Below are 26,917 nucleotides of genomic sequence, written 5' to 3'. Positions count from 1 at the left end.
TCTCTGCCTCTCTCCTCTCCACATCTCTCCTCTCTTCTCCGCCTCTCTCCTCTCCGCATCTCTCCTCTCTTCTCCGCCTCTCTCCTCTCCGCATCTCTCCTCTCTTCTCCGCCTCTCTCCTCTCCACATCTCTCCTCTCCACATATCTCCTCTCATATCTGCCTCTCTCCTCTCCGCCTCTCTTCTCTCTGCCGCTCTCCACATCTCTCCTCTCCACATATCTCCTCTCCTCTGCCTCTCTCCTCTCCACATCTCTCCTCTCCGCCTCTCTCCTCTCTGCGCGCTCCACACCTCTTCTCTCCTTGTCGTGTCTCTCCTCTGCACATCTCTCCTCTCCTCTGCTCCTCTTAAGGGAGTCATGTGTCTGAACTGCTCACCAGGGCCTGTTCAGCATGAAACACTTACGGAACACACCTAGGTATACAAGAGCGGAGCTATTTCCAGCCTGGAGGAGGGAGAGGAGAGGCAGTGCAGGTGAAGGGTGTAGCAGAGGCTCTTGTCTGGCAGGGGAACAAGACTGTTACTAAATGTTACCATACTGAGATCTGCTACAGATAACCGATTACCTGCTTAAATACTACAGATCTTTACTACTTTTCTACTCATACTACGGGGGGGGGGGGGGGGGGGTGGCGGGTATGTTGATCTTAAAGATCATTTATTTTGTTTACAAAATGCACAATAATAGATATTCGAATGGTTGAATGGAATAGTCAAATGTCATTTTAGGCCAATTTGGTAGAAGCCCTGCTGGTAGAAGTTACTGTAAGACATTCATCACATTACTATGATCCTACTGCTGTACCTGCATCCCACCCAGTGCTGCCAGCCACTGATCAACTCTATAATCTAGTTCCACAGACCGCCTGTTGGACAGTGAATAATGGCCTTGGATTATGTATGCTGACACACGGCGGAGACAGACTCACACCCAGACGCTGTTGTCACAACACCGCCAGCGCGGCGCAGACAGAGGGAGACGCTCGGGTTACCGGCCCGCTCGGTCTCGGCCCATCTCTGTCCGCTTCCCATCTGTCGTGTCCTGTCTCGCTATCTCTCTCTCTTCATAACAACACACGACATCGCCATGAATTACCTCTTGTTCTCCTTCCACTGTTCTGACACATCGGACCTCTAAAGTACGGGTTTGTATGCACAGCGTTCTTTCCATAGTTGATAATGATTCACCTCTCCTCTCCTCTCCCTTTCTCCCTCTCCCACTCTCTATCTCTCTGATACCTTTATAATGACGCAACACCTCCATCCCCGTCCCACCGTTCCGACACATCAGACTTCTAAAGTATGGGTTTGTATGTCGTTTTCTTTCCATAGTTGATAATGATGCCATCTATCTTCTTCTTCTCTCCCTCTCTTTCTCTCACACTCTCTCTCTCTATCCGTCTGATACCATTATAATGACCTGACGCCTTTTATTAATGACCCCGCCGTTCTTGTGCCAGTGTTTTCCGGGCATGTCTGTGATCTGAAGTATGGGTTCTTCTTCCATGTCCCGCCAGCCGTCTCTGGCCGTGTTCCTCTGGCATCGGAAACGCGCCGGTGGGTTTCCCTCGGAATCTGGTAGTGTGGTGAAAAAACTAACACTAAGATGATCTGTAACATTTACGCTTATATTTAGTCGTTCAGCTAATGCTTTTATCCTAAGCGACTTACTATGTGTTTTTTTTTTTAGAAGGAATAGTCGAGCAGGAAGGGTACACCTCTGGAGGCTAAGGGTAAGTGGTGTCATTAGTCCAGCAGTGCCGAGCTTGAGTGCTACACTCTGAGTGCATAGTAGTATAGTCATAATACCAGGTGGGAGTATATAGATGTAGTAGAATAGTACATAATAGTAAAATACAGTAAGCAAGTTGCCTGTAGGCCTGTAAGCCATTGACATGATTGTATGCAGCTATGCAAACCAGATATAATTTAGCTGTGCAGGGACTTCCTTTTGGTATGCTGAGAGAGAAAAATATCATTTTAGCATGAATTTGGTTTTGGAATGCCAAAGGACAAACGTTTGTGACCGGAAGGTCGCCGGTTCAATCCCTCTGTGTGAATGAATAACTCTCCTGTACCCTCAGTGCCAACGGCTGAAATGCCCTTGAGCAAGGCACTTAACCCCCAACTGCTCACCCTCAGTGGAGTTGCTCAGTGGCCAATAGTGTCAGACTGTGATTGTACTGGGCAGATTCTAGTGGTCAACAGTTGTCAGACTGTGATTGTACTGGGCAGCTCCTAGTGGTCAACAGTGTCAGACTGTGGTTGTACTGGGCAGATCCTAGTGGTCAACAGTGTCAGACTGTGGTTGTACTGGGCAGCTCCTAATGGTCAACAGTGTCATTGATTTATTGATTGATTGAAAACTTTATTAACAGATTGCAGAATGGGTACAATACAGTACAGCTCAATACACACAATTGTTAAGGGGATGCAGACCATGCAGAGAAAGACTTTCGTCTTGTTTACATCAGGGTCCCCCATTTTCAATTCATCAGGGTGTCAGACTGTGGTTGTACTGGGCAGCTCCTAGTGGTCAACAGTGTCAGACTGTGGTTGTACTGAGCAGATCCTAGTGGTCAACAGTGTCAGACTGTGGTTGTACTGGGCAGCTCCTAGTGGTCAACAGTGTCAGACTGTGGTTGTACTGGGCAGCTCCTAGTGGTCAACAGTGTCAGACTGTGGTTGTACTGGGCAGCTCCTAGTGGTCAACAGTGTCAGACTGTGGTTGTACTGGGCAGCTCCTAGTGGTCAACAGTGTCAGACTGTGGTTGTACTGGGCAGCTCCTAGTGGTCAACAGTGTCAGACTGTGGTTGTACTGGGCAGCTCCTAGTGGTCAACAGTGTCAGACTGTGGTTGTACTGGGCAGCTCCTAGTGGCCAACAGTATCAGACTGTGGTTGTACTGGGCAGCTCCTAGTGGTCAACAGTGTCAGACTGTGGTTGTACTGGGCAGCTCCTAGTGGTCAACTGTGTCAGACTGTGGTTGTACTGGGCAGCTCCTAGTGGTCAACAGTGTCAGACTGTGGTTGTACTGGGCAGCTCCTAGTGGTCAACTGTGTCAGACTGTGGTTGTACTGGGCAGCTCCTAGTGGCCAACAGTATCAGACTGTGGTTGTACTGGGCAGCTCCCAGGTGTGAATGGAACTGTGTGAGTGTGAAGCAGGGCGATGCTGAAAAAGAGCATTTGTACTCAGCAAACCTACCCTGGGTAAATAAATGTAAAAAAAAAAAAGATATAATAATAATAATCATTTACTATTTATTTACCTGGACGAGGTTGACTGAGCACATGAAGTGTTTTTCAACAATGTTTCACGCGGTTACAGAAACACATGGCTGCCAAACACTGTACAGCCACGGTCCTCTGTGCCGCTGAGCATCTCCACTGGAGCAGTTGGGCTTTAAGCACCGCACTCAAAGGCTCCTGCAGGCTCAAGCTGGACGCTTGCATAAAGCATGACAAACGAAGAGAGAGCTTGGTCCTTTCAGCACCATGGACAGAGACAGAAATAACTGAAAACACATGACTGGAATGGTGTTTTTTTCCCCTAGTATGGCTTACACCACATTTGTTTGTGTAAGGAAAACTATAGCTTTTTCATATTATTCATTTTTAAATATTTATAACAAAATCTCAGTGGAGCTTGCTGTAAATGGCTTCAGAAAACGCCTGTGTTTCCCATAGATCATGCAGAATCCTCACAATATGTTCTCCATGGAGAGAATACACTTATGATCCAGAAGTCCATATTTGGACAAAAAAGGCTGAGAACCTCTAAACCCACGAGACGTACCAGGCCTGTTTCCACCACCGTGGAAAAGGGCAGACAAAATGTGCCACAAAACGATAACAAATCAGGATTCTGTTTGTGTGTAAGTGCAGCCAATCCAGTTCAAACCAATGACTTATCTTGTCTGATCTGCCTTGGAGATTGGATCTGAGGGCAAAGTCAGCCAAGGGGAACAATAATAGGGCACGCTGCTCTAAGGTTTTTTAATGGGACAAGACACAAACTGATGTACAATCTTATGACCAGGGGATTTCGAGGTGACATCAGAGGTCGTGAATACACTCTGTAGAAGGATTGCACAGTTCTTCACCGCTACACACAACACACACACGCACGCACGTATACCTTCACCCCACACACACACACACATACACATGTGCACAGACACACACACACACCTCTACCCTCTCACATACATACTCACTACCAGAAACACACACACAGAAACATATAATAGGCCACAGCCGCCACACACACACTCTACCCCACACCGCTCTCTCCCTGCTAAATGCCAGCTCCCCCGAACCACAGAACCAATTCTCCATGCTCCTTCGGGCTCCAGCTGTCAACTCCACCGCCAAAGGTGAAAACAGGCTTGATCAGACGCCAGGAGATGAGGTAATGGCTTTTCATGCTCGAGTCGTAGCTGCGATATCACTGCGATGTCGCGTGGAAACCTGATGTCTTCCAAAAGTGAACTTCTCAAGAATTGAGGGAAAAGGATGGTTAATTTTACTATGCTAGCGTCCCTGAATATGTCGCAATCAAACGTTTTTGTGAATGCTGGTTAAAAATGTAAACATTTAATTGCCAATTTACCCATTTCTTTCTCTATCTATATCTCTCTCTCTCTCTCTCTCTCTCTCTCTCTCTCTCTCTCTCTCTCTCTCTCTCTCTCTCTCTCTCTCTCTCTCTCTCTGTCACAAACACACACACACACACACACACACACACACACACACACACACACACGCATTGTCTTACAATACATTTGTTTGTTGTGTTTTCGGCTGCCAGCTATTAGCACAAAACATACATTTGCAACACAAAACTGGAGATACAAGTTTTCCCGCAGTCTAACGTTATCAGGTTCAGATGTGCTCTGAGCCCAAACGATGATGTAATGTCTTTCCGCGTTACAGTGGTGGCAGCAGCTGGTCTACTACGACGGTGATGGTGTGATCATACTGGGTGCTCCCTTTCCTCTTACAGAGCAACAGCGCCACTAAGTGGCCGAATGAGAGAACTGCAGGTTACATAAACTATCCACGACTAGGCATTACATCATCTTCCATATCAAAGGGAGATTTCACTCAAAATACATCTTGACTTTGTTTTCTTTGTGTTTTTTTTTCAATCTCATATGTTGATTTTCATGTATTCTGCCGTTCTTATTAATTTGACTTGCTTCCCCCCAGGCTGTGTTTGGGGTGAAACTTGAAAGGAGAAGTGAGGAAATGTGAGGCAATACCTTTGTAGGTTATTTGGGGTGGGGGGTTGTTAAGAGTGACACTGTAATAGCAGGGTGTCTCTTTAAGTCAGTTTAACGTGCAAGACACATAACTCCCATGCAGATAGAGGAACGGGCGCGGGCATGCACACACACACACAGACACACACACACTTGTATAATCATCACACAAACACACAAACACACATTCAGACACACACACACACTTGCACATAACCGGATGATGGACGCAACCAGATGTACACATGGGCACATGAACAACCTCACGTATCCGTAAATGTGTGCACACACATACATAAACACACACACAGGAACAGACATACACGCATAAGCACAGACACGAACACACATGCGCACACACAAATTCACACATACAGTATTGTGTTGAAACTAAATACTAAAGTAAATTGAATTATTTAAAAATGTATAACCTTGAATAAACCATGATCATCTGTTTCAAATATTTTTTCCTTTAGTGACGGCTGATTAGAACTGAAATAGTTGCTTAATTGAATAGTTGATTAGTAAGATATGTAGAAATATAGTGATTGATTAAAAGAAAAGGAACTACAATCAGCTTACTGAAGGCTTGCTAAAACGCATGTTTGGCTGTGTGTATGTCTATAATCTTGTGTATGAATAAACGTTGTCTTAGTGGTAGCTCATTATTATAAGTTTAAATGATGTTAGGTTATTCTAAACCCCCCGAGAATGGACAAAAAATAGCTCACATAAACATTTGTAGCGTTAGGAATAAATTCCCTAAAATCACATAAATATTATTTTCTGGCAACTTACATAATTTAGCAATATCAGAAACACTTCAACATTTGAGGATGGGGCACTAATGATACAAGGATATAGTATTTCTTTTTTTTTTACTTTCTCTTTTTCCCCCTTTCTTTTTTTTTTTCATCCCAATGTTAGTCATTATGCCAATTCCCAATCCCCTACCTGGTCGTTGTGTGCTCTGCCCCCTACCGTCGGTCTGGGAGAGTGGAGACTATTACATGCTTCCTCCGATACATGTGTAGCCAATCCCCACTTCTTTTCACCTGGCAGCACGGACTCTCACTGGGGGAGTGTAATGTGTGGAGGACACTACCTCCCCCAGGATCCGACCTCGCTGTGCAGGCGCCCCGACCGATCTGTAGGAGTCGCTGTTTTACAACGACCAGGACCCACCCTCGCCGGGTTTTCCCACCCTCTAACACTGCCAATTGTGTTAGTATGGACGGTCGGCCAACCCGGAAGCACCACAGCTGGATTCGATCCCACTGTCTATGTGGTGGTGGGCAGACGCTTAGACCGCTGCGCCACCCGGCCGCCCAGGATATAGTATTAAGAAGAATAAGAATGTATATGGAGCTCATCTTCTCATCTCTGTGTGTACTAGTTCAAGTCTCTAGTCCTTTGTCCTGTTTACTTGTGAGTTTATATGTTATGATGTCAGTATTATGTATTTGTGTATGTGTACTAGTCCTTTGTCCTGTTTGCGTGTTGCTTTTTCACAAGTCAGTAGTGCAAGAATGTGACAATTTGACCATGTGACCGCGGCAACGCGGGAGAGCGGCAGTGCGGAAATAGGCTGTCTCTAAGACAAACTCTAACCTTAACCAGCTCCTTAACAGCGCCTAAACTTAACCGTTCTAACCTTAACCAACTCCGAAACAATGCCTAACCTTAACCTTAACCTTAACCATGCCTAACCTTAACCATAGAAAGAATATTGCCATTCTCTAAGACAAACTCTAACCTTAACCAGCTCCTTAACAGCGCCTAAACTTAACCGTTCTAACCTTAACCAACTCCGAAACAATGCCTAACCTTAACCTTAACCTTAACCATGCCTAACCTTAACCGGCGAAAGAATACACGTTAAAAAAAAAATCACGTTAAAAAAAATAATTTGATGGGATTCGAACTCATCAACAACGGACCGCAGGACCGCTGCTCTGCCAGGTGAGCTGAAGCACCGAATGAAAATCATGGCGGATTACTAGGGCGGTTACATAATTCCGCTCGCGCTCTGCCGCTCCGCTCGCTCTGCCGCTCCGCTCGCTCTGCCGCTCTGCTCTGCGGTTGCCGCGCCTGCCACGGGGCATGGCGCAGCCAATCAGGGAAAACGCGGAAGCAAAAGCAGCACTACTGACTTGTCATTAAGCAATAGGCGTCCTGTTTACATGTGAGTTCATATGCTATGATGTAAGTATTATGTTGCACGGTTAGATGTGCGTTTTTTGTGAACCCCAGGAAGAATAGCTACTGCAATGCTGATCCTAATGAACTAAACTAAACTAAACTAAACTAAACTAAACTAAACTAAACTAAACTAAACTAAATTAAACTAAACTAAACTAAACTAAACTAAACAAAATTAAACTAAACTAAACTAAACTAAACTAAACTAAACTAAACTAAACTAAACTAAACTAAACTAAACTAAACTATTCCCAGGCAACATGTCGAAGTGTCCTTGAGCAAGACACTTAACCCCTGACTACTCCCGATGAGCAGGTTGGCACCTCGCATGGTGACTCCGCCGTCTGTGTGTGAATGTGTGAGTGAATGGATGAATGTGAGGCACGAGTTGTAAAGTGATTTGGATAAAAGTGCACCATTTACTATTGGACACACACACACACACACACACACACACACACAAGGACAGACAGACAGACAGACAGACAGACAGACAGACAGACAGACAGACAGACAGACAGACAGACAGACAGACAGACAGACAGACAGACAGACAGACAGACAGACAGACAGACAGACAGACAGACAGACAGACAGACAGACAGACAGACAGACAGACAGACAGACAGACAGACAGACAGACAGAAAGACAGACAGACAGACAGACAGACAGACAGACAGACAGACAGACAGACAGACAGACAGACAGACAGACAGACAGACAGACAGACAGACAGACAGACAGACACACACACACACACACACACACACACACACACACACACACACACACACACACACACACCTCATAGACAAGACACACCGATCTCATCTACATCCACATTGATGAATGGTGTGTTTCAGAAGGAGTTATAATCCACTGTGTAGTAGGTCCTCAAGATCAGCTCCTACAGCCTGGATAACTGGATACAGGTCACGGTGCTCTCTGTGTAGAGGAGTGTAGCAGAGTGCTCTCTGTGTAGAGGAGTGTAGCAGAGTGCTCTCTGTGTAGAGGAGTGTAGCAGAGTGCTCTGTGTAGAGGAGTGTAGCAGAGTGCTCTGTGTAGAGGAGTGTAGCAGAGTGCTCTGTGTGTAGAGGAGTGTAGCAGAGTGCTCTGTGTAGAGGAGTGTAGTAGAGTGCTCTGTGTAGAGGAGTGTAGCAGAGTGCTCTGTGTAGAGGAGTGTAGCAGAGTGCTCTCTGTGTAGAGGAGTGTAGTAGAGTTCTCTGTGTAGAGGGGTGTAGCAGAGTGCTCTGTGTAGAGGAGTGTAGCAGAGTGCTCTCTGTGTAGAGGAGTGTAGCAGAGTGCTCTGTGTGTAGAGGAGTGTAGCAGAGTGCTCTGTGTAGAGGAGTGTAGCAGAGTGCTCTGTGTAGAGGAGTGTAGCAGAGTGCTCTCTGTGTAGAGGAGTGTAGCAGAGTGCTCTGTGTGTAGAGGAGTGTAGTAGAGTGCTCTGTGTAGAGGAGTGTAGCAGAGTGCTCTCTGTGTAGAGGAGTGTAGCAGAGTGCTCTGTGTGTAGAGGAGTGTAGCAGAGTGCTCTGTGTGTAGAGGAGTGTAGCAGAGTGCTCTGTGTGTAGAGGAGTGTAGCAGAGTGCTCTGTGTGTAGAGGAGTGTAGTAGAGTGCTCTCTGTGTAGAGGAGTGTAGTAGAGTGCTCTGTGTGTAGAGGAGTGTAGTAGAGTGCTCTCTGTGTAGAGGAGTGTAGTAGAGTGCTCTGTGTGTAGAGGAGTGTAGCAGAGTGCTCTGTGTGTAGAGGAGTGTAGTAGAGTGCTCTGTGTGTAGAGGAGTGTAGTAGAGTGCTCTGTGTGTAGAGGAGTGTAGTAGAGTGCTCTCTGTGTAGAGGAGTGTAGTAGAGTGCTCTGTGTGTAGAGGAGTGTAGCAGAGTGCTCTCTGTGTAGAGGAGTGTAGCAGAGTGCTCTGTGTGTAGAGGAGTGTAGCAGAGTGCTCTGTGTGTAGAGGAGTGTAGTAGAGTTCTCTGTGTAGAGGAGTGTAGTAGAGTTCTCTGTGTAGAGGAGTGTAGCAGAGTGCTCTCTGTGTAGAGGAGTGTAGCAGAGTGCTCTGTGTAGAGGAGTGTAGCAGAGTGCTCTGTGTGTAGAGGAGTGTAGTAGAGTGATCTCTGTGTAGAGGAGTGTAGCAGAGTGCTCTCTGTGTAGAGGAGTGTAGCAGAGTGCTCTGTGTAGAGGAGTGTAGTAGAGTGCTCTGTGTGTAGAGGAGTGTAGCAGAGTGCTCTGTGTGGAGGAGTGTAGTAGAGTGCTCTCTGTGTAGAGGAGTGTAGCAGAGTGCTCTGTGTAGAGGAGTGTAGTAGAGTGCTCTGTGTAGAGGAGTGTAGCAGAGTGCTCTGTGTGTAGAGGAGTGTAGCAGAGTGCTCTGTGTAGAGGAGTGTAGCAGAGTGCTCTGTGTGTAGAGGAGTGTAGCAGAGTGCTCTCTGTGTAGAGGAGTGTAGCAGAGTGCTCTCTCTGTGTAGAGGAGTGTAGCAGAGTGCTCTGTGTAGAGGAGTGTAGCAGAGTGCTCTGTGTAGAGGAGTGTAGTAGAGTGCTCTGTGTGTAGAGGAGTGTAGTAGAGTGCTCTGTGTGTAGAGGAGTGTAGCAGAGTGCTCTGTGTGTAGAGGAGTGTAGCAGAGTGCTCTGTGTGTAGAGGAGTGTAGCAGAGTGCTCTGGTTGAGCTGCTCTCTGTTTAGAGGAGTGTAGCAGAGTGCTCTGTGTGTAGAGGAGTGTAGCAGAGTGCTCTGGTTGAGCTGCTCTCTGTGTAGAGGAGTGTAGCAGAGTGCTCTCTGTGTAGAGGAGTGTAGCAGAGTGCTCTCTGTGTAGAGGAGTGTAGCAGAGTGCTCTGGTTGAGCTGCTCTCTGTGTAGAGGAGTGTAGCAGAGTGCTCTCTGTGTAGAGGAGTGTAGCAGAGTGCTCTCTGTGTAGAGGAGTGTAGCAGAGTGCTCTGGTTGAGCTGCTCTCTGTGTAGAGGAGTGTAGCAGAGTGCTCTGTGTGTAGAGGAGTGTAGCAGAGTGCTCTGGTTGAGCTGCTCTCTGTTTAGAGGAGTGTAGCAGAGTGCTCTGGTTGAGCTGCTCTCTGTGTAGAGGAGTGTAGCAGAGTGCTCTCTGTGTAGAGGAGTGTAGCAGAGTGCTCTCTGTGTAGAGGAGTGTAGCAGAGTGCTCTCTGTGTAGAGGAGTGTAGCAGAGTGCTCTGGTTGAGCTGCTCTGTGTGTAGAGGAGTGTAGCAGAGTGCTCTCTGTGTAGAGGAGTGTAGCAGAGTGCTCTCTGTGTAGAGGAGTGTAGCAGAGTGCTCTCTGTGTAGAGGAGTGCAGTGAATCATTCAATCATTCATTAAAATAAAGATTCTGTCAGAGCAGATTATGCTCCGGGCGGCTGAAAGAGAGGCGCTAGTCAAAAAGTCAACCTGCTTTGTCAAGCGGGTGCTTTGACACCTGCGTGTACTGCATTTATATAGGGTGCTTCACAACGTATGTTTCAAGTTTCAAGTTCAAGTTTATTTAATAGTTGTCATATAGAAGTACAGAATACTTTTATACAAAATGCTTCTTACTGTTACGCTAGACAAGATAAGTATAAAATAAAATAGTATAGCATGTAAATTAGAAGTAAAAATGAGGTCACAGTGTTCAGTATCAGTATAGATATATGTACAATGTTCGATGCAGAATAGACGTAACTGAGTTACCATATAATATACAATATACTATGCAGTGTACTAATATACAATATTATATAGTGCAAAGCAGAAATGGGATGAGGTACAATTTAGGTACAATTTACAGTAAGGTGTACGAGTTGTAGTGCAAATCCTTTATCAATAAATATAAAGTGTGTTTAGGTGATCTAAAGTGTGGAGAGTGGGTGCTGCAGTGTGTTGTTTGTTTAAAGTGAGTGTGTGCGTGTGGATGTGTGTGCTGTGTGCATTTGATGGTTGTTGCATAGTGTTCATTGTTCGTTGAGCAGCCTGATGGCCTGGGGATAGAAGCTTCTTCTGAGTCTTTCTGTGCTCGAGACTCCGGTATCACTTGCCTGACCGCAGCAGTTCAAAGAGGCAGTTGTTCGGGTGGCTGGAGTCCTTGATGATTCTCTTAGCCTTACCCCTGCACCGCTTGTTGTAAATGTTCTGGAGGGTGGGGAGCCCCCCTCCAATTGTGCGTTCGGCTGAACGTGTCACTCTTTGTAGTCTGCTTCGGTCTTGTGCAGTGCTATTCCCAAACCAGGAGGTGATGTTGCCAGTCAGGATGCTCTCTATTGTACATGAGTAGAAGTTCTTAAGGATCTTCTGACTGACTTGGAACTTCCTTAGGCGCCTGAGGAAGTAGAGGCGTTGTCGTGCCTTCTTCACAACACTGTCAATGTGTGTGGTCCATGTCAAGTCCTCGGATATGTGGGCTCCGAGGAACTTAAAGCTGTTCACTCTCTCAACCGGTGCCCCGTCGATGCTGAGGGGGCTGTAGTCCTTGACCCCCGACCTCCTGAAGTCCACAATCATCTCCTTTGTTTTGCTAACGTTCAGGGAGAGGCTGTTCTCCTGGCACCATCCCGCCAGGACCTTGACCTCTTCCAGGTAGGCCCTCTTGTCGTTTGCAGAGATCAGGCCCACCACTACTGTGTCGTCAGCAAATTTGATGATTGTGTTGTTACTCCGCTGAGCCACACAGTCGTGTGTGTACAGGGAGTAGAGGAGGGGACTCAGAACACAGCCCTGGGGGGCCCCTATGTTGAGGGTGATGGATGAGGAGGTGCAGTTGCCTGCTCTCACCACCTGGGGTCTGCCCGTCAGGAAGTCCAAGACCCACTGGCAGAGATCATAGTTCAAGCCCAGGTCCCTGAGCTTGGCTATGAGTTTGGAGGGGACTATGGTATTGAATGCCGAGCTGTAGTCGATGAATAGCATTCTCACATAGTTCCCCTTCCTCTTGTCCAGGTGTGATGCTGCTGTGTGCAGCACATGGGCTATGGCGTCCTCCGTGGACCTGTTGGGGCGGTATGCAAATTACAGGGGGTCCAGGTTGATGGGGAGGGAGGAGCAGATGTAGCCCTTTACTAGCTTCTCAAAGCACTTCATAGCTATGGAGGTGAGAGCTACATGGCGGTAGTCGTTGAGGCAAGCAGGCTTGGATTTTTTAGGTACAGGGATGATAGTGGACTTCTTCAGGCAGGTGGGGATGACAGCCTGTTCTAAGGACAGGTTAAATATGTCAGTGAATACCGGGGCCAGTTGGTCGGCACAGACTTTTAGGACGCGGCCGGGGATGCCGTCCGGTCCTGCTGCCTTCCTGATATTCACTTTTTTAAAGGTCCGCCTCACCTCATGCTCTGTTACCATGAACACTGAGTCTCCATCAGCAGACCCCCCCCCCCCCCCATTGCCGTGGCTTGTAGGCTGATGTTGTTATTACCAGCCTCAAACCTCGCATAGAAGGTATTGAGATCATTTGCTAAGGAGATGTCACTGTTCAGTTTGAGGGAGGTGCCTTTGTAGTCTGTCATCGTTTTGAGGCCCTGCCACATAGCTCTGGAGTCAGCCTGTTCAATCTGGAGTTCAATTTTATCCCTGTAGCGCCGTTTTGCCTCTATTACTGTCCTCCTTACGTTGTATCGCCCCACCTTGTGGTCATTCATGTTGCCTGCCACCAGGCCGTCGTTGTATGCTGTGGTGCGCGCTTTCAGAGCTTCACGGACGGATTTGTCTACCCAGGGTTTTTGATTTGGGTAAACTTTAATTTTAAGGTTAAAAAGCCGTAGCAGAACTGGGAAGGAATTCATCCTGGTCAAGTTTCCACAGACATTCTTTATCCACATTTCACCTGCTGTGATCCTCTTCACACTGGCTCAGGAGGTAGAGCAGACGTCTGGCAATCCGGAGGTTCCCGGTTCGATTCCCGCTCCTCCCGGGCAGCGTGTCGATGTGTCCTTGAGCAAGACACTCAACCCCTAATTGCTCCCGATGAGCAGGTTCACACCTTGCATGCCGTCATTGTGTGAATGTGTGAATGAATGGGTAAAATGTGAGGAACAAATTGTAAAGCGCTTTGGATAAAAGCTGCTATATAAATACAGCCATTTACCATTTACACTTCAGAGACGAGTCTGCCACACTGGTGCAACCAGTGGTGGAAGAAGTACACAGTTCCTTTACTTAAGTAAAATTAGACATAATGATAATGATAAATGAGTACTCTGGTCAAAGTAAAAGTCCTATATTCAAACTTCTACTTAAGTAAAAGTAGAGAAGTATTTGGTATTGAATGTACTTATGTATCTAAAGTAAAAATATGAATTCTACATGACATTTGTGTATTCCAGTGCTTGGGAGCATTCAATCCTAGATCCATTGACCTCTAAAGGTCATGTTAAAGTGGTATATGGTCCAGTTATGCTGCTCTGATTAAAGGTTATGTTAAAGTGGTATGTGGTCCAGTTTTGCTGCTCTGATTAAAGGTTATGTTAAAGTGGTATGTGGTCCAGTTATGCTGCTCTGATTAAAGGTTATGTTAAAGTGGTATGTGGTCCAGTTATGCTGCTCTGATTAAAGGTTATGTTAAAGTGGTATGTGGTCCAGTTATGCAGCTCTGATTACGTCCTCTTGGAGTTGTCAGGCTTCAAACGTGAAAGTATATCATCGTCATACCTTTTTGCCACATGTTCTATGCTAAATCTTTTTCTTCTTAGTAAATGATGGAATGTAGTGGAGTAAAAAGTACAATATGTCCTTTGAAATGTAGTGGAGTAAAATTATAAAGTGCCCTAAAATGAAAACACTCATGTGAAGCACAAGTAGCTCGAAATTGTACTTAAGTACAGTACTTGAGTAAAAATACTCAAAGTTACTTTCCACCACTGTCTGCAACTATATATAGACAGTAAGCGGTGGGCCAACGTCTGCTGGCACATTGTGTACGGGTGACTGAACCCTTGTAGTGGCGCATGAGATGGGCACCATGGCAATGCAGTGAGTTGCATGTGTCAGATTGAACTTTAATTGATTCTACATTTACATTTTACATTTTGTCATTTAACCGACGCTTTTATCCAAAGCGACTTACAAGTTTTGTACAACAAGACAGCAGGAAGGGCACAACTCTATCAGCTGAGTAACAATGTTCATCAAAGTGTTGAGTGCTATAATATAGGTTAGTATATTGGGACAAGTGCATGACAGTAAGGTTAGTTAGGGTTAGAGTTTTATTTGAATTTTGTATTATTATTCTTTATTGCCCATATTTATTGTGACATATAATATAACCGACGGGGCATACAGACCCTCATCTGCACCTTTGATTACACTGTTTACTTTTCTCATGCTTTATATTCAGAGTTAATTATACTGTTTACACTGTTTATTTGTCTCACATGTTTATATTCAGATCTAATTTTATTGCCTATACTCATGTCTTTCTACTATTACCCTGCCCATACCTGTACCTCCCCTCCCCCCTCCCCCATGCTGCTACGATGCCCGACCTTCCCCAGGGGGATCAATAAAGTAATATATTATCTTTAATATAGGCTCCTGTGGACGTCTTGTTGTCATACCGACTAATGGCCTCTGGACACGCCCTTGTGGTTCTGCCCGGGAACCCGTTCCATTCCTTCCCCACCTACCGTTGTCCAGAACCCCCAGAGTGATGCTCAGCCCGCTCCTCTTCTTCCTGAGGGAGATGAGGCGCGCCTGGGAGATCTCCCTGACGATGGAGGACAAGTGCTCCTTGTTGCTCCCGCTGGGGGCCGGAGGAGACGCCTTGGACTCTGCTCCTCCGTCGCTGGAGCGCACCGTACACTTATTCTAGGGGGTGAAGAGACACACAGTGAATGAGATTGACCTCGATTGACCTATCGCAAAACCCTGCCCTCTTTTCTTGATCCTCCAATCAGTGTTGTAGTCCTCGAGTCCGAGTCCTGGACTGATTTTCAGGACTTGTGACTCGACTTGGACTTGAGCACTGAAGACTCAGAATTGGACTTGGACTCGAGCATTGACTGCAGATGAGGACTCGGACTTGTTAATTGATACAGTTATTTATTTATAATTATTTTTGTAATAGGCCCTAATCATTTGACATAAGATATTAATGGATAGTGCATTTGTTTGGCTATTGTGTCACAAAGTAAATCAACTCTCTTTGAAATGGTGACTACTGTGTAATTTATGTTTAATGTAGACATTGTTTTATTTGTACGTCAGCTCTTTGATTGCCAGAGTGGAGTGCACTCAACCTTGATGACACTGGGGACTCGAGACTCGACTTGAGATTTAGCGAGTCGACTACAACACTGCCTCCAATCACAATTGTCGCTTCCCTCTCACAACCTTTGTGCGATTGGAGGAGGGAGAAAAGAGGGTGGGGTTTGAGACAGGTCGATGCCATTCATTTCAGTAGATGTTTGCAGTATGTGTTGGGTAAATGGATATAAAAAAAATGGAATAGAAAAAGAGATATTGGGAATGGAATATTAATATATACTATAGTACAGTATACAGTACAGTAGTGAATGCATATTGCAATTCAATTCAGTAGAACGTGCACTGTATGTGCACAAAATACACACAGTCCATATTCTTGTTGAAACAAGAAGACGTATTTTTAGGATTAGGATTTATCACAGTTTTCTGTCTTGATTACTGCCCTCACTCACCAGAATTTTAATGGGGTTTGAATGCGATTGTCTGTAAGGAATACTGCTGGAGTGCTGGTACTGCTGCCTGCTGGTACTACTGTAGTACTGGTACTGCTAGTACTACTGTAGGCGTGTGCCCAAATTACATTCCGTCCCTGGGTTTGTGTAAATGCAGAGGACAGTGATGTATTATGATGATGCAGCAGATCCAAACACACGCGATACAAAATAAAATGCAAATGTTCAGTAAAGATGATAACAATGATAGCTTTAAAGGTAGAATCTGTGATGCTGTCAAACAGTGACCTGAACAACAAAATAGCAACCCGTCCCCTCATCCCCATTTAACTCACGTTTAAAAAATTTGAACAAAGTGCAATACCAAGCAGGGCTCCTTTGCCTAGAGGTCACTGTTTGAGTCGCATTACAGATCCTACCTTTAAAAAAATTACGGATGCGGCTAGCCACGGTCTAGCATGGTATGGTACAGTAGGGTTTGTGTCTCCATTACATTTCTTAAACTTTCCGGGTTGCTAGGCAACCTTTCCAAAATGCACACCACCTACTGTGTTATAAGAGCTAAGCCGTTATGATTACAACAGTCCCGGCCGGATTTTGCCAGGTCTGACCAGGTTCTAAAGACAATGGAGACGCTTTACTGTGCACCAGACAGTGGACACAGCACGGCTAAACCCTGGCTAGTGGAGACAAGGCATTCGATTCTTACGTTTCCATTTTGCTTTGATAATCTGTAAATGGGAGGTAGAGAGGAAGCTTTCATTCTGTAAACAAAGCAGAGAAAAACATTTTACAGGAAGACATTCTTAGTCAACTAATAGATTTTGTCGACGAATTGATTTGTTGGTTTAATCGACCAAGTTGTGTTTCCAGCATGCAATAATGCAGAATGACGTCTCGACAGTGATGTGCTTATCATTTCATAAGAAACTCATTCAGCGTGCGGGAAACAAATACCGAAATGACTAATGGAACAGTGAATCACCAAATGACCAAGACAAATTCCTTGTATGTTTTTTTGTTTTGATTGATGTCTGTATTGAAGCAATAAAACAAGGATTGCCCAAACAAGGAATATTGATCAAAAGGATAAAAACACAATAAAGCCCTAGAGCTTGTTTCCATGGTGGTCCTTTAAAATAAGAAAAAGTGAAGTAAATGTAAGTGCATAATGTGAGCGCGTGTGTGCGCAAATATAAATATGTGCAGTGCAAGCTTACTTGACAATAAAGACTTTTCTGATTATGATTATGATCATACCTAGTTATGAAGATCACGTGTTATATTGCTGCATGGCGATGGGATGATACAGTATCATATCAAACTGAAACAAATTCTCAAACGATTCTAAAAATCTATTTAGAAATCCGAATTCACAATATAAAAACGGCGACGGCAAAATAACACGGCGCGGTGAGACAAGAAATAATAAATATGGACTTTACTGCCCGGCCCTGTCCTTGCCACATTACAGTGTATCTCCTACCCGTTGACCCGGCGCATCCCCCTGGGTTTGGTGAAGAGCAGGTCGTTGTACGGCAGCCTCTTGAACCTGTCTCTGCCCACGGCCACGTAGAACTGACCGCTCTCCAGCTGCTTGCCTTCTGTCACATGGTGGCCTTCGAACGTGTACAGGCTGGAGCAGGTGTACACACACATGCGCGCGCACACGCACACGCACACGCACACGCACACGCACACACACACACACACACACACACACACACACACATGGGGAAGTTCATTCTCTGCATTTTGACCCATCCTAACTATTTAGCAGCAGTGAGCCACACAGTGTGGCGCCCGGGGACCAACTCTCCAGTTGTAATGACAGTACACTACCCTGGTCAAGGGCAATGGCAGGAGTGTTATATACCCAGCATGCATGTCTTTTTATGGTGATTGATTGACTGGTTGGAAACCTCTCAAGCATTCAGATTAATAGAACTGTCTCAGATACTGTGTGTGCGCACGTCACAAGAACAAAGTTACCAATGGGCATTTGTTGCGTGCCATGCTAGCTGTCTAAACGATGAATCCATGACGCCCAAGCTTTCTATACTACAGGTGAAAGAGTAACATTTACATTTACATTTAGTCATTTAGCTGACGATTTTATCCAAAGCGACTTACAAGTTCTGTACAACAAGTCAGCTACTCTGGCAGCTAAGGGTCAGTAACATTGTTCGTCAAACAGTGTTGAACTTGAGTGCTAAAGGCTTGAGTGAAATATTATTAGCAAAGTAGGTAGGTAGTAATATAGGCAAGGTAGATTCCTTTGTAGCAGAGTGCATACTAGTGAAAGACAGTACAAGGTTAATATTTATTTATTTATTAATTGCAGAATTGCAGAAGAACACTTGCAGCCATGCTCTGTGGATGTGACAAAATTACATCCAGCCATGTTTATCTGAAAGGACACTTTTTGTTTTGTCAGTGGAGTGCCACGGTTTCTCCAGAATCGGTTATTGCCGATTAGCTCAAAGTAAATTGTGTTTATAAACAGGAAGCCCATCAATTCATGAACCCTTTCACTACCGCACTGCAGAAGGTTAACCCTTTCACTACCGCACTACAGAAGGTTAACCCTTTCACGACCACACTGCAGAAGGTTAACTCTTTCACTACCACACTACAGAAGGTTAACCTTTCACTACCGCACCACATACAGTTAACACGTTCACTACCACACTACAGAAGGTTAACCCTTTCACTACCACACCACAGAAGGTTAATCTTTCACTACCACACTACAGCAGTTCTATATCGTAATAGCTCCGCTCAGCGTCTACTGCACATATCTCACTCCAGTGACGTGCACTGAATAAAAACTCACAAATGTACCTTTACCTACCAACATCCGTCTGGCCACACCCCCATATGCTACCTACATAAGCAGGGGTGTGGCCACACACTCATCTCCTTCTCAAAATTCACCACAAGAGAGTGCCTGTATACCAATCACTTGACGAGGGTTTAGTTGAAGAAAGGAAAACAGAAGAACAAGGACATACGTTGACGTTATATCTTTATTTTCTCTCTCACTATTTTCGAGAAAATACGGCGATAATGTCTTCGTCACTGGAGTGTCTGGAAGATGATGATCATTCTGACCTCCACCGGCTTTTTCGTATTAGGGGCTCGCGTCGCTGATCTACTCCCCACCTGCAGTCCTCCTTGCTGCGGCTGGATAGGTATTGAACCTCCGGTTATACAGCTGGACTGTAGGAGGCACCGGCTGTTTGTAAGACATTGGTTGCCTCTGGGCTGGGTGAGCAATGTTTTGCTATGCGGGCGCCAGTTGTCTGCTAATGCTATGGGGGTTAGCTGACAATTTTACGAAGGCCGGCCCCAGATTGGGGTCCTCTGCTCAGCCTCTTAGGCGGCGGACAAAGGGTCCTGGTCTGACGCCCATAACGGTCAAACTAGTGGGCCGCGACCGAGATCTGGTTTGAACCCGGGGTTCTCTGGACGAGCGGATGCTTCTCTGTCCCGTGAAGGCCCCATCTTTCACATGATTGTGAGAGTACACCAATTGTACCGACTCCGCTGTATGTCTGGTAAATCACCGTTGAAAACTGTGTTGACATTTCTTTTTCTCTTCTCTCTTAGGATGAGGAGGGTTTCAGGCGGCGGCCTGTCTGAAGTGTGGCTTGTTATGTCGTTGTGTACAGTTCAGGTGATAGCTGCTTAGCTTGCGTGCTAGTTTGTGGCCTACTGTTAGCCAGTCAGCTGTTAGCTGCGGCGCTAGCTCGTTGTGTTCACTAGGCTAGGAAACGTTAGCTTGTTGCTATCAGTCGGGAGCGGCTGTTAGCTTAATGCTACACTGTTGAACGTTACTGTGAGTATAACAAGCCTTAAACACTCTGACTACGACGTCATCTTTGACAGAGGATGTTAGTCGACCCTATAGCGGGTGCCATGCCAGGGAGGACTTCGTCAACATGGAGAACGGCGGCTGGGTGGCGCAGCAGACATTACCCTCGTCACCAACGCAGGAGACGCCGGGTTCGACTTCGGCTGTCCCGTTAACCAGTGTTGCAGTCCTCTCGGCCTGCGCTCAGGGTGGAGGTAGGAGTCCTGACCGGACTTTAAACACTTCTTCTTTCCTTCCCTTCTAAATGTTTTGTAATAACAATGTTTTCCAAAACGTGTGTTGCTGCAATACATTGAGGATACGACCCGTGTTGTGTGTGAATTGTCTTGTCGCCTGGTATAGCTTCTCTCTACCTAGGAAATCGGTGTTGTTTTTTACGTGTGTAAAAATGAACTGGTTTAGTTGTGATGAGAACATGTGTGTTCATGTAATGTGGTTGAACTCACAACTAAGTGGGTTAATTAACCTATGAAGCTATGCTTAGTGACATGTGATTGAGGAATAAATTCTTCTCTCAGCTTGTGATGACAATGAACAGCGTGTTCACATATTAACAGGGGTACCTGTTCAACCTGGTCGTATCAAGGGTAAGGTAGGAGGGGTGACCCCCCTGGTTTTTCCTCTCAGACATGTTTTGTTTACAATATATTGTGTCACTGTGTTTGTGGGGATACGATGTAACCCTCAGCTTAAGCTGCTGGGGTTGTGCTTCTGCTTGAGAAACAATTCTTTTTCCTAGGGAAAAGGTTGTTTGTCATGTGTGCTTAGCAAGGCCTGTGGCCAATACATAATCGAGGACTTATGTCTCTCTCGTTATGAAAAACGGCGTTCCTCTGTAGTAAGAGTGTACTTTTGCCATTTTTTGTTGTGATGAAGGGTTGTGTGTGTCATTGAGATCTACCACTGGGTTAGGTTTTGGTCCACAGAAGCACATGTGCAAGTCTGGTACCGGGGCTCTTAAAGGGGCCCTCTCTGTTCTGTGTTTTTTCCTTAGTAAAAATCAGATAGCAGGTTAGCACATGAGCTATGTGAAGCTGTTAAATGCTTCATGTAGCATGCTATGACTGGTGTCATGGCTCTACTTTGTCATTACATAGTATCAGGGGTGAGGGGTCGTAAAGGGGTGAACTGGTAAACCCTTCCTCCCCCTTTTTCTGTTTGGGCAGGGGTTAAAAACCCCTGTCCTTCAGGCTTCCTGTCACGTTGCTGGTTAGGCACGTTACAGGGTAGGGGGGGGGGGGGAGTTTCCTGGTCCCACGCCCTGAAAGATTGGGCGTGTGCACCGCGGAAATTCCCCCGCCATAGAGTACGTCACTGGGCGCGTTTCTATTGGTAAGACTTCCGTGAGTTGGTCAGGTTCCATGTCATGGTTCTGTTGCAGGGAGTTTTCAGAGCCTCCTCCTCACAGAGCTCTTCTTCAGGGAGAAGAGCCTTCTGTGAGTTCGGACCCTCCCTCCCAGTGAGGGAGCCTCCTCAGAGTTTCAGAGCCTCCTCCTCAGATTGTCAAGGTGAGTAGAACTTCGATAAGGAGTTCTGCTCTGTTGTATGTGTATTCGATTCAATTCAATTCGATTATTGAGCTTGGTGGGTGATGCAGCGCAGTAGCGACGTGGTTCTTCTGCGCTGCTCCCTACTGGTAGTGTGTGTATTGGGTCAGAGCCTCCTCCTCTGGTGTCGGAGTTTCTCCTCTGGGAGTTCAGAGCTCCTCCTCGGAGAGTCCTAACCCAATTGTTACATAGCTCAATGCTGCAATATGTCTTTTCAATCTATACAGCTCACGTGGGAAGTCTCTCTGGGGGTTCCCCGTCCTCTCCTTTTTGGAGTAGGTGGACAGGGTATTGTTTAGGGTTTCCCTGACTCCTCGCCTTACAGGTCTGTTGAGTCATGGGTTTCCCCCCGTCATAGGGGTACGTCGCTCACCGTCCCCTCTTATGAAGTGTGGTTGACGGGGTGGTGTTTTCCCTCAGCCGCGTCGCATGGGACCCATGACCGTATTATTTTTTCTTTTTTCTGAAAAAATTTTAAATAAAAAAAGCGGCTTCTTGTCATTCCCCCAGGCGGCTTGGAGGAACGGTATCTGGTGTCTTGTTAGACTATCCATTGATGTGTTTTGGGTCTCGACGTGTTATAGTGCTGGCCCTGGGTGTTTCTGATGGGAATCACGCATGAGGCTTGTGCGCCTTGGTTGCTCATCATTAAAACGGCATTTTTATGGGGCAACTGGGATGGAGTGTGTCTCTTCCGAGCGCCAGTTTACTAGGTTTGTCTTGACGAATTCTCGTTCATATCTGGGGGATGTTAACGGAATAGATCAAAGCATAGGTAGAGGGGTCTCACACCCTTGGGGTGGGCCACTGAGCATGGTACGAACGGGACCGTCTGGGTGGCGCCCTCTATAATGTTTTAGATCGACACGCATACCTACCCCCCCTCCTAGAGTTGGGGATGTCGGCGTGATTAGGACACACGACTGGTTCTGGTCACGCTGGTCCAGGTCAGTTAACCCGTTGTCCGCCGGGGACGCAGATCTGCTGTTCTGGTACCCTGAGGGACTTGTGCTTTTTTCGGTGGTTTTTGTAGTACTCCTCTGGCATCCCTGTGTACGTCCCGGTCCGCCGGGCCTGGTCCGAAGTCGTTTTCGTCGACCCGTAGGCCTGGGATAACCCCTTTTTGAAAACTAAAACACTTGTACTGCGGTATAGCCAGTGTATACCCGTAGGTGTGTTTTGGAGTTTTTTCCTGAGGGGTTATAGGAACAACCACCGCATGTTGAACCAAGAGGGTGGTTGATTCCCTGGTGTGTTGGAGCGGAGTCAACTCCCGGGTTACCCGGTTGAGTGTGCCCCTGCACGTTCATGACGTCTGCCAATCGTGTCAGCCTTCTCTGCCTCGGCCTCTCTAGAGCGTCTGGGATTTTTTGGTGGAGGCTTTGACATGGTGCTCAAACAATGCCAGCATACGCCCCTTCCGCCGGGGTGCTGTTTTCAGTTGACCCCTTTGGCGCCTGTCTCGTCCGCAGTGCTCCAGGCTCGGGGTCAAGTGCCTGCTGCCTGGATTGAGCGATTGGCCTCTTCTGGAGGTCGTCTCCCCGGTGCGCTGCCTGCTCCCGCTGTAGTGCTTTGAGTTACAGCCATGCTGACTGCCTGAGTATGCCAGGGTCAGTGTGCCAGGTGGCGTGCTAGTGGGGGGAAGGGCCTGCTCTTGGATGGGCCCTGTCCGAATACGCTGGCGATGTGGGGGGCGGTGTCACTAGTGACCGCCTGGTGAGGTCTTGATGCTGTGGCGTCATTGGCCTCTCCGGGCCCCCTTTTTCCGGGGGGATCCAGTCCCTTCTGGGTCTGGGTCTTCCTTCGCGCTCCGCTGCTACGGCCTTGCCACGGGGTTGAGTTTTGCTCTTGACCCCGTGATTTTGGGGGCGGTAACGAGGTTTGTTCCTTCCGTTCCTTCCCTGGTGGCATGCGGGTTGTGCGTCAAGCCACGGTCTGCTCACCCTGTGCGTTGAGTTGCTCGAGTTCCTCTTCGCACGGTCGGATCCGTCTCCCTCCCGTCCTCCAATAGGGAGGGTATCCCTCCATTAGGGAGGGTCGGGGGGCTCGGTCCTCCCCGGTTCTGATGGTTGTGGGGGGCCTCAGTGGGGTACATTTGTCGAGCATCAGCTCCCGCTCAGCTCCCGTTGTGCAGTAGACGCTGAGCGTCACTAATACGATATCGAACGATAGGTTATGAATATTACCGTAGTTCTATGAGTATTAGTGACGCTCAGCGTCTGGACGCCACTGCGGCCCTTGATCTTACCTTGTGGTGAAATGATTGAGAAGGAGATGAGTGTGTGGCCACACCCCTGCTTATGTAGGTAGCAGATGGGGGTGTGGCCAGACGGATGTCGGTAGGTAAAGGTACATTTGTGAGTTTTTATTCAGTGCACGTCACTGGAGTGAGATATGTGCAGTAGACGCTGAGCGTCACTAATACTCATAGAACTACGGTTATATTCATAACCTATCGTTAACCCTTGCACTACCACACTACAGGCGGTTAACCCTTTCACTACCACACTACAGATGGTTAACCCGTTCACTGCCACACTACATACGGTTAACCCTTTCACTACCACACTACATAACGTTAACCATTTCACTACCACTACAGATGGTTAACCCTTTCACTACCACAATACAGAATGTCAACCATTTCACTACCACACTACAGCCAGTTAACCCTTTCACTACCACACTACAGAAGGTTGACCCTTTCACTACCACACTACCGACAGTTAACCGTGTGTAGTGTGGTAGTGAAATGGATAACCTCATGTAGTGTGGTAGTGAAAGGGTTAACACACAAATGCACAGACACAGAGAGCGTCCCACTCTTCCTCATTTCAACCCTTACCTCCGTGCCCCCCCGATGATCCTGAGGCCCAGCTTCTCTGTGATCATCTCTAGTATTTTGTCTAGAGATCCCAGCATCCTCTGGGTGATCAGCAGCCTCATCGCAGGGTTCAACACATCCCTGTTCGCCACCACACTGAGAGAAAGACATCATCAACTTTGATAGAACACACATACGTAGCTCCTACGAACTCACAGAAAGCCAACTAATTGATTTATTCCAGGCCCCGCCCTCTTTTATTGATCCTCCAATCACAACGTGGCTTCCCTCGTGACAAACTTAGTTTGTTTGCCTATCCGAGGGAAGCAACAGTTGTGCTTGGAGGATCAATAAAAGAGGGTGGGGCTTGAGATAGGTAAATTGAGTGAGAATGGATGCTAAAATGTAACAACAATGTGAAATATTCTTCAATGTAAGAGTAAAGTTGTCCACTGAAAGAGAGAGACCAGATGAAATGGTAAATGGTTTGGATAAAAGCACTTTACATTTTTGTTCCTCTAATCCACCCATTCACTCACACACCGATGGCAGAGGCGACCATGCAAAGGTGCCAACCTGCTCATTGGGAGCATTTAAGGGTTAAGTGTCTTGCTCAAGGTCACTTCAACACACTGCCCGGGAGGAGCGGAATCGAACCGGGAACCTTCCGATTACCGGACGACCGCTCTACCTCCTGAGCCACTGTCGCGAGTGGAAGAGAGCGACTAACACACATGCAAGCGGGTGGGTTCGCTACAAGTAAGATAGGAACTGTGGATGTGAACTTACAATATTGGAAAAGGCTCCTTGATGGGTTTCAGGAATCTGGCAGAGACAACTATCCGGCTTTGGGGCACCGGTCTAGCCTGAGAGGGGATAGAAACGACCAGGAGAAGACACTTAAGAATGTGTAATGTTTCAAATAAAATTGTTGATTTTCTATATTTAGAATACACATTTTGATATAAAATATAGGGGGGGAAGTTATTTGTGTGGAATAAATTTGCAAAGACTGCCAGACAATTATTTCTGGAACGCCACGTCTGTTCTTGAAGGCTACAGTAGATCATAAATTAATCAATATATACCGTAGTGGAATCAAACGTGTGTCTTTCAATCAAAAACAATCCTTCCTTGTCCCTTCCTTGATGCTGAAAAGCCAACACAGTGGTGGACCTATCTCGAGCCCTGCCTTGTTTTATTGATCCTCCAATCACAACTGTTGCTTCCCTCGGACAAACAAAGTGTCAATTAGAATTCCCCCAGCGTTTCTCCAGGATGCAGCAGTAGTGCAGCCGGCAGGCAGAACACAGTGTGGCCAGATACCTACATCAGCAATGAGCATCAACCTCTTTCTTCAAAACATAGGAACAAAAAGAACAGATACATAGGCTAGATACATACAAATACATAATATATAGCCGAAACCGTAGCCATTTTTGCCATCGCCATCGACTAAAAACACACTTATTCAATCAATATCAGAAAATTATAATAATAATAATAATAATAACCTTCGTACTGTCTTTTACTATCATGCACTTTGTTACTGAATAGTCTTCCCTGCCTATATTACTAACTAGTACCTACTAGGGCTGACCCCTATTAGTCGATTAGTCGACTAATCGGTCGAAAGGAGCCGTAGTCGACTGGCCAACCTCTTAGTCGAATATATAAAAAACACACTAGACTAGACAAATATCAAGATGTATCAGTGGACCAATTGCATGCTTTTGAAGAGGACAAGAAGCCTTCAGTCGACTCCTTCAGACATTAAGCACCCCCCACAGCCCAAATGGAATGATAAAAAAAAATCAATAAAAAAAAATGTATATATAAAAAATATATATTTTTATCATTATTTTTTTTTAAGTCCACCAATAGTCGACTAACGGCAAATTTTGGCCAATCATAGTCGACCATCCAAATCCTTAGTCGGGGACAGCCCTAGTACCTACTATGCTAATATGTCTTTACCACTGTGCACTCAAGACTGTATCACCCAGGTTTCAGCACTGTTACTGAAAGACTTCTGACAAGTTCCTACAGAACTTGTACAGTAAGTCACTTTGGATAAAGGCGTCAGCTAAATGACTAAATGTAAATAAATATACACCCCATATTCTGTCCATACCACATGAAAATAGCCCTAGGATTTTAATTTCAAAAGTGATTTTCATGCAAGAGCAGTGATTGCTGTAACAGGTTAGTTATTATGTGCTGTTCAATGCTGTTACGTGTTCAAACATTCTCACTACATGATGTGAGATCACACACCCCCACAAGATAGGCTGACATGAGACAACATGCACCTGAATACCTGGTGTCTAAACTGATGTTATAAGCACCAACCACCAGGTCCTCCAAGCCGCTTAAACGAAATATGTATTCGCAAATACTATTTGATCCAAGAGTGAACTCTAAACAATCAAAGGTGGTTTTCCTGCACGGGGTGACCGTGGTGGGATAGTTCTTCTTCACTATGGTTACATGGCTCATAAATCCTCACTTGATTAAGTAAGATCAAAGAAACACGGTAGTACCCCCCCCCCCCCCCCCCCCCCACACACACACACACACACAACCA

General features: G+C 46.2%; 1 protein-coding gene across 1 annotated transcript in view; it reads right to left on the bottom strand.

Annotated features, from left to right (window-relative positions):
• Positions 1-1,393: 1,393 nt before the first annotated feature.
• LOC311246540 (doublecortin domain-containing protein 2-like) overlaps positions 1,394-26,917 on the bottom strand; it is a gene marked incomplete at both ends in the record, with an annotated part of 51,929 nt that continues 26,405 nt past the window's right edge. Inside the window, 6 exons of the mRNA XM_084336690.1 lie at positions 1,394-1,575; positions 15,051-15,231; positions 16,792-16,846; positions 17,569-17,718; positions 24,352-24,486; positions 25,120-25,196. Coding sequence (XP_084192816.1) covers positions 1,394-1,575; positions 15,051-15,231; positions 16,792-16,846; positions 17,569-17,718; positions 24,352-24,486; positions 25,120-25,196 — 780 coding nt within the window. The remainder of the gene's footprint in view (positions 1,576-15,050; positions 15,232-16,791; positions 16,847-17,568; positions 17,719-24,351; positions 24,487-25,119; positions 25,197-26,917) is intronic.

Source organism: Notolepis coatsorum (assembly GCF_963971535.1).
Source record: "Notolepis coatsorum genome assembly, chromosome: 19".
NCBI classification, from domain to species: domain Eukaryota; kingdom Metazoa; phylum Chordata; class Actinopteri; order Aulopiformes; family Paralepididae; genus Notolepis; species Notolepis coatsorum.
This window is presented reverse-complemented; position numbering and strand designations above follow the sequence as displayed.